The sequence below is a fragment of the Phyllobates terribilis genome, unplaced genomic scaffold (genome assembly GCF_046119375.1).
Source record: "Phyllobates terribilis strain yellow unplaced genomic scaffold, ASM4611937v1 Scaffold_2__4_contigs__length_985480577, whole genome shotgun sequence".
Classification (NCBI taxonomy): Eukaryota; Metazoa; Chordata; class Amphibia; order Anura; family Dendrobatidae; genus Phyllobates; species Phyllobates terribilis.
In genome coordinates, this window is record NW_027362762.1 from 95982451 (window position 1) to 96007363 (window position 24913).

Consider the following 24913-nt stretch of genomic DNA (forward strand, 5'->3'; position numbering starts at 1 on the left):
ATATATAAATAATCAGATTATAATGATATAAGTATTATTCATAGTCCGATGAAGAGTCACAAGTGTCTCCCTAAGACAACCCGAGTGTGTATTCCCTTGATATAAGGTATGTGGATAATACAACTGAGGGCATCAAATCAGCAACCCTCCTTTTTGATCCAGAAGAAGAGCTGCTCACAAAAGGACGATTATTACTCTGGCCATTCAATTAAAATGTAAAGTAATACATTTCCCAGACCTGAGTTGGTCACCGGATTGGTCTTTGGTCTTTTAATTTTTGCTATTGCTCTTTTTTTTTTTTATTAACGATCATTCAATGAGGACACAATTGACATCTCTCAATGCTACTATGTAGATGAATACTGTTCCTTTATACATTATAGAAGGGCTGCTGATCAATAAAAAACTCCAAAACAAGTAGATCCCTTCTTCTGTACTGAGGCGTTACCAAAACTAGCTTGGGGTGAATTTTCAGCTTCTGAAAGAACTTGTCCAATACTTGGACAACTCCTTGTCATACCCCGATGAAATAAAAAAGCTTATAATCACTAGTGTTGAGCCACCCCCGTAGTGTTCGGGTTCGGTTCGGTTCGTCGAACACCGGGATGTTCGAGGAACTGTTCGTCGAACTGTTCGTCGAACACCTTAGAACACCGTCGAACACCGTTAAAACCAATGGCAGGCAAACAAAAACACATAGAAACACATAGAAAACACCTGCAAAGGTGTCCAAAAGCTGACAAACTGCTCAGAAGACACTCTCTTTAAAAAAGCCGGCCGGCAAATTCAGCAGCGGCATACACCGGTACCCGACAATTTAGACAAGAAGGAATAGAGCATCACACATAGATTAGATAGATAGAAACATGTCAGTCACACATATAAGAAGCACAGTGACAGTGTTGGTTACTGCACTTGTCATTTAGTGTAAAGGATTTATTAAAACAAATAATAGTGTTTTCATGCACCGTCTCTTTAAAAAAGCCGGCCGGCAATTCAGCATCTGTACCCGACAATTTATAACAGAAAGAATAGAGCTTCACACATAGATTAGATAGATAGAAACATGTCAGTCACACATATAAGAAGCACAGTGACAGTGTTGCTTACTGTACTTGTCATTTAGTGTAAAGGATTTATTAAAAAAAATATTAGTGTTTTCATGCACCGTCTCTTTAAAAAAGCCGGCCGGCAATTCAGCATCTGTACCCGACAATTTAGAACAGAAAGAATAGAGCTTCACACATAGATTAGATAGATAGAAACATGTCAGTCACATATATAATAAGTACAGTGATAGTGTTGGTTACTGTACTTGTCATTTAGTATTAAAGTAAAGGATTTATTATTAAAAAAATTGGCGTGGGGTTCCCCTTAATTTTAGGCTCTAGCGGAGGTTAAGCAGACGGCTGGGGCAGATGTTTGAAGCCTGGGAAGGGGGTAATACCCACGGAGCTTCCCAGGCTACTAATATCAGCCCCCAGATGAATACATAGCCTTTACTAGCTATTAAAATGGGGGACCCCCCAAAAAAAATGACGTGGGGTCCCCCCTAATTTAATAGCTAGCAAAGGCTAGGCAGACAGCTGGGGGCTGATATTAATAGCCCAGGAAGGGAGCCATGAATATTGGCCCCCTCCCAGGCTAGAAACACCAGCCGTCAGCCGCCCCAGAAATGGCGCATTCATAGGATGCGCCAATTCTGGCACTTAGCCTCGCTCTTCCACGCTGCCCTGGTGCGGTGGCAGGGGGTAATAGGGTTGGGGTTGATGTCAGCTTATAATGCCAGCTGACATCAAGCCCAGGTTAGTAATGGAGAGGCGTCTATAAGACACCCCCATTACTAACCCCATAGTCAAAGTTAAAAAAAACACAAACACCCAGAATAAAGTCCTTTAATTGAAATAAAGACACAATCCTTTATTGTTCTAAATTAAACCATACTTACCGTCACGCCCATTCCAGCTGAAGCCAACGATCTCCTGCAATAAAAGAAAAATAATAAAGCAACCTCATCCTTACCTTTCCATGGTTCCCACGACAGCTTCAGCTCTGCTACATCGAGATGACTGGCTGGACCGCAGCAGAACGCTGCCATCCAGTCTGTCATCCCGCAGACACTGAGAAGCGCAGGCTTGCTTGCGCTGCTCAGCGTCTCTCTGTGACAACATCCAGATGAGCCGAGTTCATGTCCAATGAACTCGGCTCACCTCATGCACGTCACTGACAGCGTGGGAAAATTCTCCTGCACTCAGCACTTCAGCGTGAGAATTTTCCCACGCTGTCAGTGACGTGCATGAGGTGAGCCGAGTTCATTGGACATGACCTCGGCTCATCTGGATGCCGTCACAGCGAGACAGTGAGGAGCGCAAGCATGCCTGCGCTTCTCAGTGTCTGCGGGATGACAGACTGGATGGCAGCGTTCTGCTGCGGTCCAGCCAGTCATCTCGATGTAGCAGAGCTGAAGCTGTCGTGGGAACCATGGAAAGGTAAGGATGAGGTTGGTTTATTATTTTTCTTTTATTGCAGGAGATCGTTGGCTTCAGCTGGAATGGGTGTGATGGTAAGTATGGTTTAATTTAGAACAATAAAGAATTGTGTCTTTATTTCAATTAAAGGACTTTATTCTGGCTGTTGTGTTTTTTTTAAATACTTTACTAGAAATTCATGGCGGTCATGTCTAATACTGGCGTGACCCCATGAATTTTGGGCTTGGGGCTGATAATACCAAGCTGGCCCTAACCCCTTTATTACCCAGTGAGCCACCGCACCAGGGCCCTGGATGAGTTGGGTACAGCGCCAGAAGATGGCGCTTCTATGAACGCGCCATTTTCTGGGGCGGCTGCGGACTGCAATTTGCAGCGGGGGTGGCCCAGAAAGCTTGGGCCTCCCTGCGCTGCAGATTCCAGCCCCCAGCTGCCTAGTTGTACCTGGCTGGACACAAAAATAGGGCGAAGCCCCACGTACTTTTTTTTTAATTATTTCATGAAATTCATGAAATAATTAAGAAAAAAAGGCCTTCCCTATATTGTTGTGTCCGGCCAGGTACAAATAGGCAGCTGGTGGATGGGGGCAGCCCGTTCCTGCCTGCTGTACCTGGCTGGACACAAATATAGGGCGAAGCCCCACTTCAATTTTTTTAAATTATTTTAGGAAATTCATGAAATAATTTAAAAAAAATTGACGTGGGGCTTCGCACTATATTTGTGTCCAGCCAGGTACAGCAGGCAGGAACGGGCTGCCCCCAACCACCAGCTGCCTATTTGTACCTGGCCGGACACAACAATATAGGGAAGCCCTTTTTTTCTTAATTATTTCATGAAATAATTTAAAGAAAATTGACGTGGGGCTTCGCCCTGTTTTTGTGTCCAGCCAGGTACAACTAGGCAGCTGGGGGCTGGAATCCGCAGCGCAGGGAGGCCCAAGCTTTCTGGGCCACCCCCGCTGCAAATTGCAGTCCGCAGCCACCCCGGAAAATGGCGCGTTCATAGAAGCGCCATCTTCTGGCGCTGTACCCAACTCATCCAGGGCCCTGATGCGGTGGCTCACTGGGTAATAAAGGGGTTAGGGCCAGCTTGGCATTATCAGCTGGCCCTAAGCCCGAAATTCATGGGGTCACGCCAATATTAGACATGACCACCATGAATTTCTAGTAAAGTATTTAAAAAAAACACAACACCCAGAAAAAAGTCCTTTAATTGAAATAAACACACAATTCTTTATTGTTCTAAATTAAACCATACTTACCATCACGCCCATTCCAGCTGAAGCCAACGATCTCCTGAAATAAAAGAAAAATAATAAAGCAACATCATCCTTACCTTTCCATGGTTCCCATGACAGCTTCAGCTCTGCTACATCGAGATGACAGGCTGGACCGCAGCAGAACGCTGCCATCCAGCCTGTCATCCCGCAGACACTGAGAAGCGCAGGCTTGCTTGCGCTCCACAGTGTCTCTCTGTGAGGGCATCCAGATGAGCCGAGTTAATGTCCAATGAACTCGGCTCACCTCATGCACGTCACTGACAGCGTGGGAAAATTCTCCTGCACTCAGCGCTTCAGCGTGGGAGAATTCTCACGCTGAAGCGCTGAGTGCAGGAGAATTCTCCCACGCTGTCAGTGATGTGCAGGAGGTGAGCTGAGTTCATTGGACATGAGCTCACCTTATGCACGTCACTGACAGCGTGGGAGAATTCTCCTGCACTCACCGCTTCAGCGTGAGAATTTTCCCACGCTGTCAGTGACGTGCATGAGGTGAGCCGAGTTCATTGGACATGAACTCGGCTCATCTGGATGTCGTCACAGAGAGACGCTGAGCAGCGCAAGCAAGCCTGCGCTTCTCAGTGTCTGCGGGATGAGAGGCTGGATGGCAGCGTTCTGCTGCGGTCCAGCCTGTCATCTCGATGTAGCAGAGCTGAAGCTGTCGTGGGAACCATGGAAAGGTAAGGATGAGGTTGCTTTATTATTTTTCTTTTATTGCAGGAGATCGTTGGCTTCAGCTGGAATGGGCGTGACGGTAAGTATGGTTTAATTTAGAACAATAAAGGATTGTGTCTTTATTTCAATTAAAGGACTTTATTCTGGGTGTTTGTGTTTTTTTTTAACTTTGACTATGGGGTTATTAATGGGGGTGTCTTATAGACGCCTCTCCATTACTAACCTGGGCTTGATGTCAGCTGGCATTATAAGCTGACATCAACCCCAACCCTATTACCCCCTGCCACCGCACCAGGGCAGCGTGGAAGAGCGAGGCTAAGTGCCAGAATTGGCGCATCCTATGAATGCGCCATTTCTGGGGCGGCTGACGGCTGGTGTTTCTAGCCTGGGAGGGGGCCAATATTCATGGCTCCCTTCCTGGGCTATTAATATCAGCCCCCAGCTGTCTGCCTAGCCTTTGCTAGCTATTAAATTAGGGGGGACCCCACGTCATTTTTTTGGGGGGGTCCCCCATTTTAATAGCTAGTAAAGGCTATGTATTCAGCTGGGGGCTGATATTAGTAGCCTGGGAAGCTCCGTGGGTATTACCCCCTTCCCAGGCTTCAAACATCTGCCCCAGCCGTCTGCTTAACCTCCGCTAGAGCCTAAAATTAAGGGGAACCCCACGCCAATTTTTTTAATAATAAATCCTTTATTTTAATACTAAATGACAAGTACAGTAACCAACACTATCACTGTACTTATTATATATGTGACTGACATGTTTCTATCTATCTAATCTATGTGTGAAGCTCTATTCTGTCTGTTATAAATTGTCGGGTACCGCTGCTGAATTGCCGGCTGGCTTTTTTAAAGAGACAGTGCATGAAAACACTAATATTTTTTTTAATAAATCCTTTACGCTAAATGACAAGTACAGTAAGCAACACTGTCACTGTACTTCGTATATATGTGGCTGACATGTTTCTATCTATCTAATCTATGTGTGAAGCTCTATTCTGTCTGTTATAAATTGTCGGGTACCGCTGCTGAATTGCCGGCCGGCTTTTTTAAAGAGACGGTGCATGAAAACACTATTATTTTTTTTGATAAATCCTTTACGCTAAATGACAAGTACAGTAAGCAGCACTTTCACTGTACTTCATATATATGTGGCTGACATGTTTATATCTATCTAATCTATGTGTGAAGCTCTATTCTTTCGGTTCTAAATTGTCGGGTACAGGTGTATGCCGCTGCTGAATTGCCGGCTTTTCATGTTTCACTGTTGGCACTGTTCCCATCGATTTGGGCAATCACTGTAATGCCACAACCACCATGGCTGTGGCATTACAGTGAGTGGCAGACAATCCCTGCATGATTGGTGCTCTAAATAGCGCCAGACATGCAGGACACGCTTTTGGTGCACGAACAGTTATCGAACATAACCTCGAACAGCCGAATTTTTTGCAAATCGTTCGGGTTCGTCGAACAACTCGAACACCGCCCAAAACAGCTCGAATTTGAGATTGGCGAACAGTTCTAGTCGAACACCGCTCATCTCTAATAATCACCTCTTGTGCTGGTGCTGTGCCAGTGGTAGTCTTGTTTACTTTAAAGGGATTCTCCACTACAAGGATAACCTCTTCTTCGGCACCGCTGATTGGGCACTAGGGTCAAGTGTCACAACAACCGCATGGCAGCCCCAGGACTGCGAGTGCTGACACCGCTGGAATGGAGCCGGCACGGGGGGTGAGCATAGGTTTTATTATTTTATCGGGCCAAGCATTTAGATCAAGAAGGGATTGTCCTAGTAGTAGACAACCCCTTTAAAGAAAACAAGACTATTTCAATTGAATGACGGCAAATAGAGATATTTACAGAAGAATTTAAGTACAAAATATTTAAAAGGATTTTCCATTAATATATATTTTTTTAACAACATTAGCTTGCTTTTGGTAATAAAATCAGCTATCCTTACGGGATCAATGTCAATGTTAACAAATACTACAGCATTCCTCTGTTTCTGCACATTTTCGGGCTTTATCACACAAATTCTCGTTCAGATATTCAAATATTTGTTCACTTTTTTCCACAATACATATAGGTTAATTGTTATGTACTTTTTATATTCCTTCCTTTTTGTTGATATCAGAGGAAAATGTAAAGAAAATGTTTTGCATGTTTTCGACCACAAAAGACCACTAATAAAATATTTTAAATTGTGCCTGCCGCAGAAATTATTTTTATGTATTGGACATAATTGCTTTGATGGGGTAGGGCTAGAAACAGCGATTTGGACTTGAGGTGTCTTTTTGTTGAAGATTTCTCCTGTAACTTGGGCTTGTATTCTAGCCCCAATTACAAGGAAAATTCAACCTCCTGCCTGCATAGCAAAGCCAATGGGGTTTCCTAGGAACCAGCAGCTCCTGTTCCCTCCTTACACCCATCAATCACATGATCACTGGGTCAAAAGAAGGAAGCGCTGTGTATATACAAGGTGTCCCTAAAGTCTGGACACATAAGCAAAAATACATATTTTCAAGAAATTACATTTATTAACCACATTTTATTCAATTGGAGTATTAAATAACTTCTTCAATATGATTTCCATCAATTGCGATGCAAAGGTTGATGCGCTTTGCAAAATTCTATTAGAATTAATTAAAATAATTAAAAGTCTAGTTAATGAGAATTCCTGTGTGTCCAGACTTTAGGGACACCCTGTAGATTAGGAAGGAAGAAATGGCAAAAAAACGTGTCTGCCTTCTCTATAGGGAGTCTGGCTGTATCCGACAGAAAGAACCCCGCCTGCACAATCTCGTAAAAGCAACCTACTCTTCATTAACACTTTTGTACATCAGTGCAAAGTAAAGTATGGACAGCCCAGACGTTTAAAGTCTATTGGCGGTCCGGAACCATCATCTACAGTCAAGCTCTGAGGTACATTCGAATCTGCTCAGACAGCAAGGACAGAAAACTGCAGCTGCTATCACTGAGGAATACATTCCTGCAACAAGGATACCATCCACTGGTAATAGATGAACAGATCCACAGAGCTACAAGGATCCCAAGAAGCAGCCTCCTGGATTACAGACAGAGGGAGGACAACAACAGGGTACCATACAACCCCCACATGAACATCCTAAGGACAATTGGTGCTAATCTCCAACCCATATTTCACAGAGACAACAAACTGCAAGAAATATCCCCAGAACTACCACTTCTCTCCTACAAACAGCCCCCTAACTTAAGGAATCTCCTTGCCAGAAGTGTCCTCTCATCCCCATCAGTGACCGGCACATTACCATGTAAAAACAAAAAATGCAAAACTTGTACCCAGATATTACCATCAAATACAGTCTGCATACCAAGCACAAATCAGGACTACAAAATCATGGATGTCTTTTCAAGTACATCCTCCAATGTGGTGTATATAATACAATGTACAAGGTACCCGGAAGGAGTTTATATTGGAGAAACGATGCAAAAACTGCAAAAGAGAATGAGTTTACGCAGACACACAGTTAAGAATGAACTGGACACGCCTGTGGGAAAACATTTCTCTCCCCGGGACACTGTATGACAGATCTAAAAGCTTTAATGCTAAAAGGTCATTTCAAGGACGACAGAAAAATTTGGGAATTCAAATTGATAAGAATGTTCAATTCCTTGATAACAGGACTCAATCTAACACCTGGATTTATGACTCACTACATGGACACAATTCACACCTCCACCAGATGGTCTGCAGATAATTAAACATTCTCATAGCGGCAGTCAAATAATAGGAGGACCATCTGGAATGACTAGGACATGATCCTGGAATGGCAGGGATTAAATAGGAGAGTACAATTTTTTACATTTAGTTTTCTATTGGCAGCTGTTTTGTAGTTTCTATAGAATTGTGGAAAACCCCATTAAAGGGAATCTGTCAGCAGGTTTTGCCACCACTGAGCACAAAATAATATAGAGACAGAGACCCCAATTCCAGAGATGTGTCACTTACTGGGTTGCTCGTTGTAGTTTTGATAGAATCACTGTTTTATCAGCAGGAGATTATCACAAGAGGATTAGTAAGCCTGCTGCCATGTAGTCCTACATATTCATGAAATCTGTACAACCCCGTTCCCAGCACTGATTGACGATTTTCTGCCTATGCAGTGTACACAGAAAGCTGCCAATCAGTAGTGCGAGGAAAGAGGGGTGGGCGGAGATAAGCATTCAGAAAACTGCTAGATCTGCAACAGATAAAACAGGGATTTTTATCAAAACTACAGCAAGGAGCCCACTAAGTGACTCATCGCTGGAATCAGGGTCTCTGCCATTTCATTAGGCTGCTCTCAGATGGGGTAGCAAGAACCTGGTGCCAGATACTCTAACCATTTACATCATATCGGACAGATCACTAAGCCTTCAGGAACCAAAAATAAAATACCTGACTTAAATTTGAACGTGCAAATCTTCTTTTCGATGTTTTCTAGAAAGATATAGGATATGAAACATAATCATAAAACTCTAGGACCAGACTGTTTGTCGATAGAAGGTAATGTTCCTTGCCTGAAACATTCATTTAATGACATGTATCTCAATGACGTGATAGTAGACACTGTCCTAGAAGCCACAATGATTTCTTTTCTGAAGCCCCAAAGGCATCGAGAATGACCCCAATCATGGAGACCCATCATGTAGCAGTATCAGGACTATACAGGCTTTAGAGAAAAATCCTGCATTCTGCTGTGTTTTATCAGCATTTGACTAGTTGAAATGTAGAGAATTTTTGGAAGTGTTGCCCCCACATTTTGTCACACGATGCATACTATTAATTATGATTGTTTGCTGTTGTAAAACACACATAGTATATAAATTTTCCTGACCTCCATTGGGGCCTACTTTAAAAAAAAAATGCTTATTGTGTTGTATATAGATGAAAAAACGTTAGTATGAAGAATTAATAAAAAAATATATAAAAAAAATCGCAGGCTGTATTCTATGCCAATTTGCTGTATACAGCGCCTTAAAGAGCTTGTCCACAACTTTTACATTGATGGCCTATCCTTAGGATAGGTCATCAATGTATGATCGGCCGGGGTCCGACACCCAGCACCTCCGCTGATCAGCTGTTAACGGTGGCGGCGTCCGCCGGCCAGAAGTACTTCTAGAGGCCGTCGCAGGGTACTACACATCCACCTCCTATTGATTTGAAGAGGAGGTGAATGTGCAGTACCAAGCCCCGGCCACTACAAGTAGACGGTCAGCTCAGCAAGTGAGCACTTCCACCCGGCATCCGCCGCAGACATCGATAACCGTTGATCGGCGGAGGTGCCGGGTGTCGGACCCCGGCCGATCAGAAATCAATGACCTATCCTATGGGCAGGCCATCAGTGTAAAAGTTGAACAACCTCTTTACAGACTAGGTGATTTTTCTTTTTATTTTCTCTTCTTTCAAGAGGTATAACATTTTTATTTTTTCATCTCCATAGAGGTCTTAGGGTTTGATTTTTTTATGGGACAAATTCTAGTTTTGAATGGCACCATTCATTTTACCATATAATGTACTGAGAAACGGTAAAAAAAAAAAGATCTAAGTGGGATGAATTGGTGAAAACTTTAAAATTCCATCATTGTTTAATGGATTTTGTTTTTACGGCGTTCATTGTATGGTGACAACGACCTGGCAACACAGGTCTTCCGGTCAGTGAGATTATGGCAGTAACAAATTTACATATTTTTTTTAAATGACTTTAGTGGATTAAAAAATTCAGAAGGTGGCAACAAAAAATATGTTTTTCACCATTTTTTGAGAACAATTACTTATTTTTCATCTTCCGATCAATGGGTCTGTGTAGGGCTTGGCAGGCTGGTGTTTTTACTGATGTGAGGGGTACAGGGTGGTATTTGTGGCGAGGGACTGCTACTGTGCTCCCACATCCTGGCTCCCCACAAAGAATAAATAATGTTCAGTCTGTCTGTGTGTACTGAATAACACTCACAGTTTTCCTTGAGAGTCCCATCTGCTCCAGAGTTCCCACTTCAGCTGCAGGCAGACAATCAAGCACAGACTCTTGTTCCTTTTTCAACAGAACAACTTTACTTAACTCTTCCAGTTCAGTTCTGGTCACAGCACACAGTCACAGTTTCAATAGTAGATACAGTACAGCACATGTTCTGTTGCTCATCCAGAGCTCTTCCTGTATTCTCTGTTACCTCTGGCTATACAATGCCTTCCTCTTCCAATACAGTTTTCATGCTCCCTAACCCACTATTCTGCTGTTTCAGCATCCTGCTGAACAAAGTGGCGGACGTCCGCATACTGTATTTCCTACCCTTCAGCGTGCTCCTCGTACTTCCTCAGGCTCCTGGCCTACTCTGCTTTCCTTCTCTCCTCTCTGTATCACTGTCGACCTTCAGCCAAATGGCCCTGAACTTCGCCACTTCTTTCAGTTATCTCTCCTGCACATGCTTAAATGCTCCAACACTTTCAACTATATTCCTCTATCTGACTAAACCAGGAAGTACTTCTTCTATTTATAACTTCACTCCCCCTCCCAACTGGGAAAACCTCTGGACCTAACAACTACAACTTCTACCTGTTCCTCACACTACAGTGTTCACCTATCCTAATTCCCTAGTTCCTATTTAACCCTATCCTATTCCTATGCTCATATCTTGCTCTTTCCCTATATTACTTAATTGCAGTACATTAACACACATTTACATTATTCTATCCAAGGTATATACCATATTTTACTCTGCACCTGTTTTATCAAGGAGCAACGCAGAGTGTGCACAGGCATTCACACACCCTTACACTGATACCATTTGGGGGTACACGCAATGTTTTGCTCTTTATAGTGTTTTTTAAGAGAGGTGAGGGGACCAATAAAAAGGCATTTCCAGCATTTCTTTATTTTTTAAAATTTGATTTTACCCAAAATTGGTATTACGCCTCTTTTTCATTTGCACCTAATTTTTATTTTATTTTGCGTCTTGTTTAAAGTCATTTTTATATGTTTTTCCATTATGGGAAAGGTTTGGGATTACAGATATTATCACCTCATTCATCATTTGCGACTTTTCCAAAAGACGTAATTTTTGTTTTTGCGCCAATATACCCCAGCTTCCTTTTGGAGCAATGTTATGCACGTCAGAAATTTTTGGCACAATTTTTGCAAAATATTGCAAATAAGGTTAAAGACAAAAATAAAGACTTTTTTTTTTACTTTGTGCAAAATTCATGACCCACGTGTGCCATTATCAAGAATTAGATTAAAAAAAAGTCAACAAATGCCGTAAGACAAAAAAGAAAAGTGACTTCAACAAAACTGGCAAATGATGAATCGGGGCCTTAGTGCTTAGTACGCGAGTGCTCCAAAGTTACTGCAAGCATTATATATCTCTTCAGCTCTATCTCTTCCTGAAATTTGCACATTGCAACTTGGGAATACTTACATTTTTTTTAAAAAATTTCGAAAAAAAAGGCTCCTCAGGTCTTGTTTCAGAAATCTTTAAATAAATATGAAAAATGAAGATATGATTAATCCAAGAGGAAGAACTTAGTTATGTTTTGTTGGTCATGCATGCATACACAAGAACAGGGGCACAGAACACACAATCTTTTCCCGACTGCCATGATGACAGGGCGTGACTACCAATGTAATGCTGATTGACAGCCGGATCCCCCAGTTGACACGATGTTGGCAGTCCTGCCCTGTCGACAGAGTCTCAGTACACACAGTAAAGCTGACAAGTGAGCTGCAAGAAGCAGGAAGCCAACCGTGACTGATGTAAAGCTCGGTGTGAAAACTAGAATATTTAAAGGGAATCCATCACCAGGTTTTTAGCCACCTACTCTGAGAGCAGCATAATGTAGAGACAGACACCCAGATTTCAGCGATTTGTCACTTACTGGGCTGCTTATTGTAGTTTTGATAAAAGCACTGCTCTGTCTGAAGGAAATTTTTTATTAGAGGACTAGTAATCCAGCTGCCATGTAGTCCTCCATATTCATGAGCTCTGTATAACCCCGCCCCCACACCAGTGATTGGCAGATTTCTGTGTACATTGTGCAGAGGCAGAAAGCTGCCAATCAGTGGTGTGGGGGCGGAGTTATACAGTGCTCAGCATTCAGAGAACTGCTAGATAAGCAGCAGAGAAAACAGGGATTTTATAAAAATGACAGCACACAGCCCAGTAAGTGACACATCACTGGAATCAAGGTTTCTGTCCCTACATTATGCTGCTCTCACATGGGGTAGAAAAAACCTGATGACAGATTCACTTTAAGGATTTCTTTTATACAGAATATAATCGGAAAAAAAAAATAAAAAAAAATTATATATATATATATATATATATATATTTATGTATGCAACAAGGGAAAAAAGCAGCACAGTCCCAATGTTGTGGGTACAATATTTCCGCAAGCAAACAGCCAAGAAGCCACCATATGTAGAAAATATAGAATGGAAGCAGCACTACAATGAAAATCAGTGAACAGAAAAGTGGCCTTTATTGACGCAGATACAGTACAGACCAAAAGTTTGGACACACCTCATTTAAAGATTTTTCTATGTTTTCATAACTATGAAAATTGTACATTCACACTGAACGTATTAAAACTATGAATTAACACATGTGGAATTATAAACTTAACAAAAAAGTGTGAAACAACTGAAAATATGTCTTATATTCTAGGTTCTTCAAAGTAGCCACCTTTTGCTTTGATGACTGCTTTGCACACTCTTGGCATTCTCTTGATGAGCTTCAAGAGGTAGTCAGCGGAAAAGGTTTTCACTTCACAGGTGTGCCCTGTCAGGTTTAATAAGTGAGATTTCTTGCCTTATAAATGGGGTTGGGACCATCAGTTGTGTAGTGCAGAAGTCAGGTGGATACACAGCTGATAGTCCTACTGAATAGACTGTTAGAATTTGTATTATGGCAAGAAAAAAGCAGCTAAGTAAAGAAAAACGAGTGGCCATCATTACTTTAAGAAATGAAGGTCAGTCAGTGTGAAAAATTGGGAAAACTTTGAAAGTGTCCTCAAGTGCAGTTGCAAAAACCATCAAGTGCTACAAAGAAACTGGCTCACATGAGGACCACCCCAGGAAAGGAAGACCAAGAGTCACCTCTGCTTCTGAGGATAAGTTTATCCGAGTCACCAGCCTCAGAAATCGCAGGTTAACAGCAGCTCAGATTAGAGACCAGGTCAATGCCACACAGAGTTCTAGCAGCAGACACATCTCTTCAACAACTGTTAAGAGGAGACTTTGTGCAGCAGGCCTTCATGGTAAAATAGCTGCTAGGAAACCACTGCTAAGGACAGGCAACAAGCAGAAGAGACTTGTTTGGGCTAAAGAACACAAGGAATGGACATTAGACCAGTGGAAATCTGTGCTTTGTTCTGATGAGTCCAAATTTGAGATCTTTGGTTCCAACCACCGTGTCTTTGTGCGATGCAGAAAAGGTGAACGGATGGACTCTACATGCCTGGTTCCCACCGTGAAGCATGGAGGAGGAGGTGTGATGGTGTGGGGGTGCTTTGCTGGTGACACTGTTGGGGATTTATTCAAAATTGAAGGCATACTGAACCAGCATGGCTACCACAGCATCTTGCAGCAGCATGCTATTCCATCCGGTTTGCTCTTAGTTGGACCATCATTTATTTTTCAACAGGACAATGACCCCAAACACACCTCCAGGCAGTGTAAGGGCTATTTGACCAAGAAGGAGAGTGATGGGGTGCTACGCCAGATGACCTGGCCTCCACAGTCACCAGACCTGAACCCAATCAAGATGGTTTGGGGTGAGCTGGACCGCAGAGTGAAGGCAAAAGGGCCAACAAGTGCTAAGCATCTCTGGGAACTCCTTCAAGATTGTTGGAAGATCATTTCCGGTGACTACCTCTTGAAGCTCATCAAGAGAATGCCAAGAGTGTGCAAAGCCGTTATCAAAGCAAAAGGTGGCTACTTTGAAGAACCTAAAATATAAGACATATTTTCAGATGTTTCACACTTTTTTGTTAAGTATATAATTCCACATGTGTTAATTCATAGTTTTGATGCCTTCAGTGTGAATGTACAATTTTCATAGTCATGAAAATACAGAAAAATCTTTAAATGAGAAGGTGTGTCCAAAGTTTTGGTCTGTACTGTATATGCGACATTTCAGCTCCTCATTTGAAGCCTATTCTCCTGAGAGTTATTACAATGGGTCCTTGGTGCATAGGTTGAAGAAAAATAAAACTGCAAATTGCCTCTTCATAGAGGAAGAGGAAATTTGCATATTTCATTTCTCAGAGTAGCATGCATGGCTTATAAGCCTCCTTAAATTTGCATGCCAGGCATGTCACTCTCCACAAGGAGAAACATTACCCCTTAGATCCCAAAAATAAAACTTTCACAAGTAGATAAAAAGTTGATTTACACTTAGCAGGAGAGTCTCCATATTCCAGATAAAAGCCGATCTCCTGCATTTCCACATGTTGCTCAGTCTGTGCACCATATAGGATACATAGGTGAGGCCGTCCTTGTTTGCCCACATTTATGTGTGGTCATGAAGGACACAGAACATCAGTGTAGCACAGGACTGCTTAATATAAAATCTGCAATAGGCATCCTTGATAGTGTGTAAATTAGAATAATGTCTACTAAAGTGTACAGCCGGCTATATTGTCTATATGGAGTGTAAGTGGTATGAGTGAAAGACATTATACTGCGTTCCAAATCATTATGTAAATGCTATTTTCCTCTGAGTTTCCTAAATGGCCGATGCAAATCATCAACCATTAGAGGATAAATCATATTTTATTGGACAAACCTCCCAATGATAACAGTATTTTTTTTCAAAACTAAAATGACTCAAAATGCCCTGCTCCAAATTATTATGCACCACTGAGTTTCCAAACATTTTATAGGTTGTAAAAAACTGAAAATGGTCAATTGTTGAATTCGAAGCATTGAGAGGTCACATTTATTGAAATCAAGAACTTTTTCAATCAAAAACATCTTAACAGGCCAAGTTACACGTAACATCGGACCTTTCTTTGATATCCCCTTCACAATTCTTTAATCCATTGAACTTGTGAGTTTTTGGATAGTTTCTGCTTAAATTTCTTTGCAGGATGTCAGACAGACCTCCCCGAGCTGCTGTTTTGATGTGATCGATCTCCCACCCTCATAGATCTTTTGATTGAGGATACTCCAAAGGTTCTCAATAGTGTTGAGGTCAGGGGAGGATGGTGGCCACACCACAAGTCCCTTTCTCTTTATGCCCATAGCAGCCAATGATCGAGCATTGCATGAGGATGATTTTGCTACGGATGATACAGCTCTTCTTTTTGTATCATGGAAGAAAGTGGTCAGTTAGAAACTCTATATACTTTACCCAGGTCATTTTAACACTTTCAGGGACCCTAAAGGGGCCTACCAGCTGTCTCCCCATGATTCCGGACCAAAACATGACTCCACCACCTCTTTGCTGATGTTGCAGCCTTGTTGGGACATGGGGTCATCCACCCACCATCCACTACTACATACATCTGGACCATCAAGGGTTTGCCCTCACTCATCAATAAGCAAGACGGTTTTAAAATTAGCCCTCCCGTATGTCTGGGCCCACTACCACTGTTTCTGCTTGTGAGCACTGTTTAGGGGTAGTAGAATAGTAGTTTTATGCACAATTGCAAGCATCTGGAAGATCCTACATCTTGAGGTTTGCGAGAATAAAGGCGTCTGCAACTTCAAATACCTGTTTGCCGCTTTGTAATGGTATTTTAGAAGTTGTTCTCTTAATCGGATGAATTTGTCACGAGTGTGTCAGAGGTGACAGTCGCCCTGCAGTTGGTTGCAGGAGATCTCCACGTTTGGCATTACAGACATCTTCTTAGAGGTTTTCTCTAGGACACAGAGGCTACCTCCCTCTGGCTAATTAACACCCTGCCTAGGTGTATAAATACCTGCTGTGTTTCAGAGGGAGGTGCCGGTGATATTCATTACTACTTGTGAAAGCTTTAGCAAGAGCAGAACTTCGTCCTCTCTGGAGCTTGAGAACGTGTGTGCTTTTGTCTGGAGTTCGCCTAAATCTAAGCAATTTCCCTCTGTTTGTCCACCCCTGTTGTCTATAGTGTTTAGTGGAGATCGACTAGTGCTCATCTCCTCCCTTCCCTAGCCTAAGCCATACGCCAGGGGAAGAAAGGGAGAGCTATGTGTGCGGCGATTTGTGAAGAGCCAATACAGGGACGTTAGGGGAGACAGGGTGAAACTAGATCAACCTATGAGGTCTCCACTTCCCCCCTTTCCCTAGAGTCCGGGCTCCCTTTCCCTCTTCCCTTTGTGTTGCACTAAGTCTTTCCCACACCTTGACTGAAAGAATTTGTCTGGCAGAAACCTTCCTCATTATGCCTGTATCTGCATGAACTCGTCTGTGCTCTTATCAGTCACATATCTCTTCACAGTACGATGATCAGTGTTTGTTAAATATCTAATGTTTTCATACCTTGTCCAAGACATTACACTATTTGACCATTTTCGGCAGCAGAGAAATCCTTTTTCTTTCCAATATTGCTTGAAACCTATGGCCTGCTTAATAATTCAGCAGCGTCTTTAGATGAACAGTGGGAAGGAGTTTTCATGAAATCACATCCACTTTGCCTGGACATGTAGGCAGTGTTCACATGTAGTGTAAATTTTCTGTTTTTTTTTCTGTTGCAGTTTTTGCTCAGAAATTCTGTGTTTAACTGTGCAATAAAAATGGATGTGATTTCATGGAAACTGCGCCCCCTGTGTGTGTAAAGAAGCTGCTGAACTGTGGGGCTTTGGCGCTTTTTTCCTCTGGAGGCTTCTATGTGCAGCCTTAAAAATATGCAGTTACTTTTTTAAGTGCAAAATCAAAGCTTTTCTGTCCTATAAAAAAAAAACACAATAAAACGCTGCTTCATATCTGCAACAAAAAAGCATCAAATAAGGGGAAAACGCATCTATGCGTACCACATGATTTGTTTAGTCTTTCTGTTTTATAAAACTTGGAAAGTACACAACCGGGAGAGAAATATACCAAACAATGTGAATACAAAGATACGTACCCTGGGGCGTATACGTGGGGGGCCAGCAGATTGGAAACTTGGGAAGTCATCGTCCTCAGCTATGATACGAACCTCTATTGAACTTTTTTTGTATCCCCCTGATTTCTTCAATACAAAAATATACATTATAAGTAGGTGTAATAAATGCCTTTATACAGATCTGTTAGTATTTACAGACATCATACACATAACAAAAGCACGGCAGGATCTTGCACGGACATTGTCTGGTCACTCTGGACATTTTGAGGTTGTAGCATCGGCGTCTCCGCCCTCTGCCAGGCAGATTCGCCGTCCACCTTACCGCCACGGTTCTGCTCCGGCATTTTCCGGCCTCCCTGCAGCTGCTGCTGGTGCATGCAGCTTCCCTGGCTCTGTGCTTAGGGCGCTCCCTCCCTCTTAAAGGGGCCGCGTGCACCGGCCAATGGCAGGAGGACTTTCTCTATAAAAGGCACCTCCTCCAATATGGAGGTGCCCGTGCAAGGTTATTGCTTTGTGTTACTTACTTTGCTTCAGCCCTCAGGTCCTCTGCAAGTCAGTCCTGTCCGCCCGCCTGTTCTACAGTCCAGTCCGCCAGTCTGACTACTATCCAGCCTGACAGTCTGTCTTCAGTCCAGTCCGCCAGTCTGTCTATGGGCTCTGCCCACTCACTTATCTGGAAGCACCTGCCTGTTACGTGCCGTGCCCGCCAGCCTGCTTACCTGGAAGCACCTGCCTGTTGCCTGCCGTGTCTGACAGCCTGCTTTACCTGGAAGCACCTGCCTGTTACCTGCCGTGCCCGCCAGCCTGATTTACCCGGAAACACCTGCCTGTTACCTGCCAGCTACCTGTTGTGCCCGCCAGCTTGACTACCCGGAGCACTCGCCTGACTATCAGTCTAATCAGCCTGCTTGTCTACCCGGACCATCCGTCAGCCTGCCTGCCGAGCTCATCCGCTGTACCGGTCAGTTCCTGCCTTCAGACCCATGTGAGTCACCTGCTCTCATACAAGGCCGGTCCCAGAGTGGAACCTGGTCCCTCTGCTCGGTTCCTCCCTGGTTCACGGAGTCGACTGAGCCGCCGTGCGACCTTGGTCAGGCCAAGTAGATACTTAGTTACGCCCCTCTGGTCCCTCCTTGCACCGCAGCACAGAGGTTCCACCACCCGGATCCGTAACAGAGGTCTACACAGTCACAATTAGAGATGAGCAAATTTATTCAAGTAGAACTGAATTCTCAGTGAATTTTACAAAAATTTGTGTTTTCCAGAATATTGATTTCTTACAGTAATGTCCAAAGCATGGTCAAGATGGAAGTCCTAGGAGGCGTGGCGATGCTGTGGAGCTGAGAGAACGCAGGAGATCTGAGCTCCCGCTATCCAGCTTATAATCCTGCACTCACTGGACCCTGATCTTCATTTCTGTGCCCTGCAGCACAGCTCCGGAGAAGCGGGGAGCAGCTGGGCTTCTGAGGAGCTGCTACGGTGAGGGCTCCGGTCTGGCGCGCTCTGCGGACCTCGGCAGAGTAAACTCTGTGTGGAGTGGCTGCCATCTTGAGGGCTCTGCATGTGGCGCATCTTACAGGTGCCATTGAAAATATACGCTGGCAGTCGGTCTCCCTCTGAAAGGCCTGAGGAGCGATGGCTTCTGGAGATGTGCCGCGGTGAGTGTACCGGACAACCTGGTCCCGCGACCTATCTAGGGGGCCACTGGAATATTTAAAGGAGGGAAACACAGCAGCCACATCCTAACTCTGCAAGGGGAAGCATAAGCCCTGGGGCATGAGACACTCAGCCTATATTTAGTCCTTGGCATTCGTATTTGGGACACAGAGTGACCGAAACAATATACAAAGCAACCAGAAGCCACTATTTCCTCCAACCTTTATTATTGAAATAATACATCTTTTATACTGGAACTGGTATATAACTTATAAAAGAGACCACTGAGACACTGCTGCAGCAAAGACACCAGGTGGCAGCATTGTCCAGACTCTGAATTCTACATAATAAGTCTGCATAATATACTATTTGAGTAACCATCATATAATATACTCTGCTCATAACGTTACAAAATGAGCCGAGGGAAAAACTCGAGTATAGCAGATAAGACTTTGCCAAAATTCTCGATTGAGGAAGGGGCCAACATCCTTGTCAAATAAAATAACGGATCAACGTAAGAGCCATGTATCTGATGAGGAGGAGGGGGAGGGACATGAAGAAATGACCTTGAAGCAAGTTGCTGATCAACTCTTAGAAGCTATATCCATTTGCAAGAACTCTCTGACCGGGAAGATAGAGGAGGTTCATTCAGATGTGGGCCTACTCCGCCAAGACATGCAAACTGTAGTATCGGCGTCTCTGCTTCCTGACAGGCAGAGACGCCGTCCCCCTTACCGCCGCGCTCCCGGCCCGACGTCTTCCGGCTCTCCTGCTGCTGCTGGCGCGCGCAGCTTCCCGGGCACTGTGCTTAGGGCGCGCGCGCTCCCTCCCTCTTAAAGGGGCTCCTGCCAGTTTCCCATGGGAGTCACCTGCTCTCATACAAGGACAGGCCCAGAGTAGCACCTGGTCCCTCTGCTCGGTCCTTCTCTGGTTCACGGAGTCAATTGAGCCGCCGTACGACCTTGGTCAGTCCGAGTTGATACCTAGTTACGCCCCTCTGGTCCCTTCTTGCACCGCAGCACAGAGGTTCCACCACCCGGATCCGTAACACAAACCATGAAGAAACGTGTCACTGAGGCCGAGACGAGGGTATCAGAACTGGAAGATAAACTGCCGCCTATTGTTAACAAGTTGACCAAAGTGGCTGGCTCCATAAACGCCTGGCGCCAAAAAGCTAATGACCTAGAAAATCGAATGCGAAGAAATAATATACGAATTATTGGCCTACCAGAACGAACAGAGGGTCAACATCCTGAAATCTATTTGGAAAATTTGCTTAAATCTACCCTAGGAGATGAATACTCCCCGGGCTTTGCTGTGGAAAGGGCCCACAGATTTCCAGCAAAACCCCCCCTCCTGGGGCCCCTCCTAGACCACTTCTTGCTAGACTGTTGCAGTCTAAGGACAGAGATACCACCCTGAGATTGGCAAGACAAAAAGGCCCTATTAGGCCGAGTTCACACGATGCGTTTTTAATGCGTTTCCGCGGCGTTTTTGCAGTTGCGTAAACGATGCGGAAACGCATTAAAAACGCATGGTAGAAGGGCAGCAATGTTCCCCAATTGAAATCCGCATGTGCTGTGCCCATGATGCGGATTTTTCCGCAGCGTAAACGCTGCGGTCAAAAATCCGCAGCATGTCAATTAATTATGCGTAAACGCGGTGTTTTCGCTGCCATTGACTTGCATTAGAACGCGCCAATTCCGCAAGACTGCATTTGTACTTGCGTTATTGGCGCGTTCTAATGTGCGGATGGTACCCGAGTGTGGAGAAGAGGAGACTCTCATCCACACCCAGGTCCCATTAAAAAACCTGTAAAAAAAGAATAAAATAAAAAATTAAATGTATACTTACCTTCTGTCGGCCCGCGCACCGCTCCTGCATGGTTCCCGACACTTTGCAGTGAGTTGAAGGACCTGCGCTGACGTCAGAGTCATGTGATGGGTCACGTGACGCTGACGTCGGCAGGTCTTTCAATTCAAAGTTGCCGGCGAGGGAGAACGGATTGAGCAGGACAGCACGGGCCATCGGAGGTAAGTATATACACTCTCTCGGGTCACACTATATAAATCCATGCCGGTTGCATGGATTTATATAGTGTGACCTAGTTGTCAAGCACTTTCCAAGTGATGCTAAAATCGCCTGGAAAGCGCTTGTCAATCCACATGTGGAAACGCATGTGAATCCGCATGTATTCCGCAGGAAAAACGCATGCACAATCTGCATGCGTTTTTTATGCCAGGGAGATGCAGAAATGATGCAGAAATTTTCTGCTTCATTTCTGCATTGTGTGCACATACCCTTGAGTACAACAATTCTTCAATTTCTATCTTCCCTGATTTTTCTGTGGAACTACAGAAACAGAGAGCACAGTTTATGGATGTTAAGAAGAAACTTAAAGAGAAAGGGATTATCTATGCAATGGTTATCCTGCTCGTCTCCGAATTGTTTCTGGAAACTCTTCCACTTTCTTTGCTACCCCGGAGGAAGCGTTGGAGTGGCTCCAGTTGCACCCAGAGTCTGGAAAAGGATGATCGACAACCTTTATACCGCCATTCCTATATTGAATATTGGGTTTGATGTAATTTGATACACCTTTTTCATATGAGGGAGCTCAGACTTTGCATCGTCAAAGACAACATAATACCTCACACTGGGATCAGTGATGGTATTCCCCGAAAGGAAGCGTCATAAGAAATGTTTAAGTTTACTTCTTGTTTAGGTTGTGCTTAGGGTTGTTGTTTACAAGTTGAATGCTGTCAAAGTGCTCAGTTTTTTTTGCTTTGTCTCCATGCAATATGATCTGTTGGGTCTTATAGAGGCGATCGATCAACCTGGTGAGCCTCATAAATATATAAACTGGGTGGAAATGATTAGATACGTTAAAAGAGAAATAATAATTATGAGCAGTAATAGTGCAATGGCCTTTTGCTTCTACCCCTCATATCTATTTTCATCTTTCTTATATTAGATAAATGGCGTCACAACTGAAATATATCACATGGAATATAAGAGGTCTTAAATCCCCTAAGAAGAGAGTTAAAGTATTCTCGCAAATCAAAAATTACCAACCACATATCCTGGCTTTAGTTGAAACACACCTCATTAGAGACTCAGCTAGGTGGTTAAATAAACCATGGGTGCAATGGTCGATACACTCTTACCATACAATCTATTCAAGAGGAGTTTCGCTTTTAATCCATAAGGCCATTAGCTGGGAGGTTAGGGAGGCCCGTAGAGATTCAGAGGGAAGATTTGTTTTTATAAATGTTATAATAGATTCCAGAGAATACGTAATACTCTGTATATATAACCCACCTCCTGCTAATCTAACTATTATCCAAAAGGCAGTAAGCTTTGCACTAAACCATCCAGATGCTCAGATGTTGTGTATGGGGGATTTCAAAAATTTAGATAGATTGAGAATTGGTGACAACACCAGAACGACAATAATACCATTTTCTAATTTGTTTTCAACTTATATGGAGAGTATTGGTTGGATAGATCTGTGGAGATTACATCACCCCAGAACTAAAGAATACACATGTCACTCCTCAACCAAGTCTACGTTATCACGGTTAGATTATATTTTCAGTTCTAGTAATACTGCAATGTGGGTACATCGTATTGAACATGGGGTGAGAGGGATTTCAGACCGTAGCCCGGTGATACTAACACTTAAATTTGACCAGGTACGAGACAGACCCACATGGAAACTTACCGTATTTTTTGGACCATAAGACGCATTTTTTTCACTTAATATTCATGCTCCTTAATAGCGGTATACAGTGTAGCCGCGCTGCGGCTGCCGGCTATCTCCTGTGCCCGCTGTTAAAGGCATGAATATTCAACCTCTCTCCACGCTCATGGGTGTGGGGAGGGGGTGAATATTCATGCCCTTTAATGAGCGGGCACAGGAGATAGCCGGCAGCAGCAGCCGCAGCACGGCTCCGCTGTGTGTCGGCTATGAAGGAGAGTGAAGTCACTGCTCTCCGCGCACACAGACCCGGCGTGGGGAGCAGTGACTTCCGGCAGCTGATCTCTCCTTCACGTCAAAAGCGGCTCACATGGAGAGATCAGTGCAGGCAGACCGGACGCAGCGCTGGAGGAGAGAGAAGAAAGGTGAGTATGAGTGTTTATTTTTTTTTAATGTGCAACCTGATGGGGATTAGGGGTGCCATGCATACCAGGATAGGGATTAGGGGTGCCATGCATACCAGCACAGGGATTAGGGGTGCTATGCATACCAGGACAGGGATTAGGGGTGCCATGCATACCAGGACAGGGATGAGGGGTGCCATGCATACCAGGACAGGGATGAGGGTGCCATGCATACCAGGACAGGGATTAGGGGTGCCATGCATACCAGGACAGGGATGATGGGTGCCATGCATACCAGGACAGGGATGAGGGGTGCCATGCATACCAGGACAGGGATGAGGGGTGTCATGCATACCAGGATAGGGATGAGGGGTGCCATGCATACCAGGACAGGGATGAGGGGTGCCATGCATACCAGGACAGGGATGAGGGGTGCCAAGCATATCAGGATAGGTATGAGGGGTGCCATGCATACCAGGATAAGGATGAGGGGTGCCAAGCATACCAGGACAGGGATGAGGGGTGCCATGCATACCAGGACAGGGATTAGGGGTGCCATGCATACCAGGACAGGTATGAGGGGTGCCATGCATACCAGGATAAGGATGAGGGGTGCCATGCATACCAGGATGGAGGGATGCCAGGCATACCAAGATGGGGATGGGGACCACATATAAAAGGAAAGGGGGTGGCATATATACCAGGATGGGGGATATTGTCAGAATTGGGGGACATTACCCTATACCAGTGTCAGCAGAAGACCCCCTCCCTCTTAAAAGTGCATCATGACCACATTTTTTGCTTAAATTTTTATTTTTTTATTTTCCTCCTCTAAAACCTAGGTGCGTCTTATGGTCCGGTGCGTTTTATAGTCCGAAAAATTTGGTAATCACTTTTGGTTAAAATGAATTGGTCCTGATGATAGAATACCGAATCAAATAGACTGTTTCGTGGAAATACATCCGTTGCCAAGGAACACTAAGATTTTTTGGGATACATTGAAGGCATACCTTAGAGGATGCCTCTCCTCCACTATTTCTTACATCAAAAGAACGACTGCACAGGTTGATACCGAGTTTGAACATAGGTTAATAGAAGCTGAACAGTCTTTTGTTTCAGACCCGTCTGATGAGAATAGAGTAAACTGGCTACACTCATATAGATTGTATACACAAAACGTTGACACTAAATCTAAACGTAAACTATTTTTCACTAGACAATCATATTTTGAATTGGGGAACCAATCAAATAAGTTGTTGGCCTTTATGGTCCGCAACCATAATGACTCTAGTGCTATTCTCAGGATTCGAACATTAGGGGGGCAGATAGTCACTGCGGCAGAAGATATTCTATGTGGCTTTCATAATTTTTATAAATAGTTATATAAATGCCAAAGTGCCCATAATAAATTAGAATGTCTCTCTTATTTGGCAGATCTTGATTTTCCCAAATTGAGTATAAATGCAGCCCTGGCAGATATGGCTTTGGGTAAAGCTTCGGGCCCTGATGGCCTACCACTAGAACTCTATCTTAGATACCAAAAGGGCTTGAAGCAGCACCTTTTAGAGACTTTCTCGGAGGCGATGCAAAGTGGTTCATTGCCTGAGTCCTTTTATGATGCCAATATTATTGTTCTTAAAAAGGAAGGGAAGGATCCTCTGGAGTGTGGATCATATCTTC

The 24913-nt window shown here is 43.9% G+C and overlaps 1 protein-coding gene across 11 annotated transcripts in view; it reads right to left on the reverse strand.

Annotated features, from left to right (window-relative positions):
* Nucleotides 1-24913, reverse strand: part of PARP4 (poly(ADP-ribose) polymerase family member 4) — a 275659-nt gene that overhangs the window by 16771 nt on the left and 233975 nt on the right. For 5 of the 11 annotated variants that reach the window (XM_073662418.1, XM_073662419.1, XM_073662416.1 and 2 more), the window contains 4 exons: nucleotides 17498-17602; nucleotides 11869-11922; nucleotides 10410-10487; nucleotides 8855-8896 (listed from right to left, as the gene is read on the reverse strand). In XM_073662418.1, coding sequence (XP_073518519.1) covers nucleotides 8855-8896; nucleotides 10410-10487; nucleotides 11869-11922; nucleotides 17498-17602 — 279 coding nt within the window. The remainder of the gene's footprint in view (nucleotides 1-8854; nucleotides 8897-10409; nucleotides 10488-11868; nucleotides 11923-17497; nucleotides 17603-24913) is intronic. The other 6 variants (XM_073662415.1, XM_073662414.1, XM_073662412.1 and 3 more) reach the window with 6 other exon arrangements.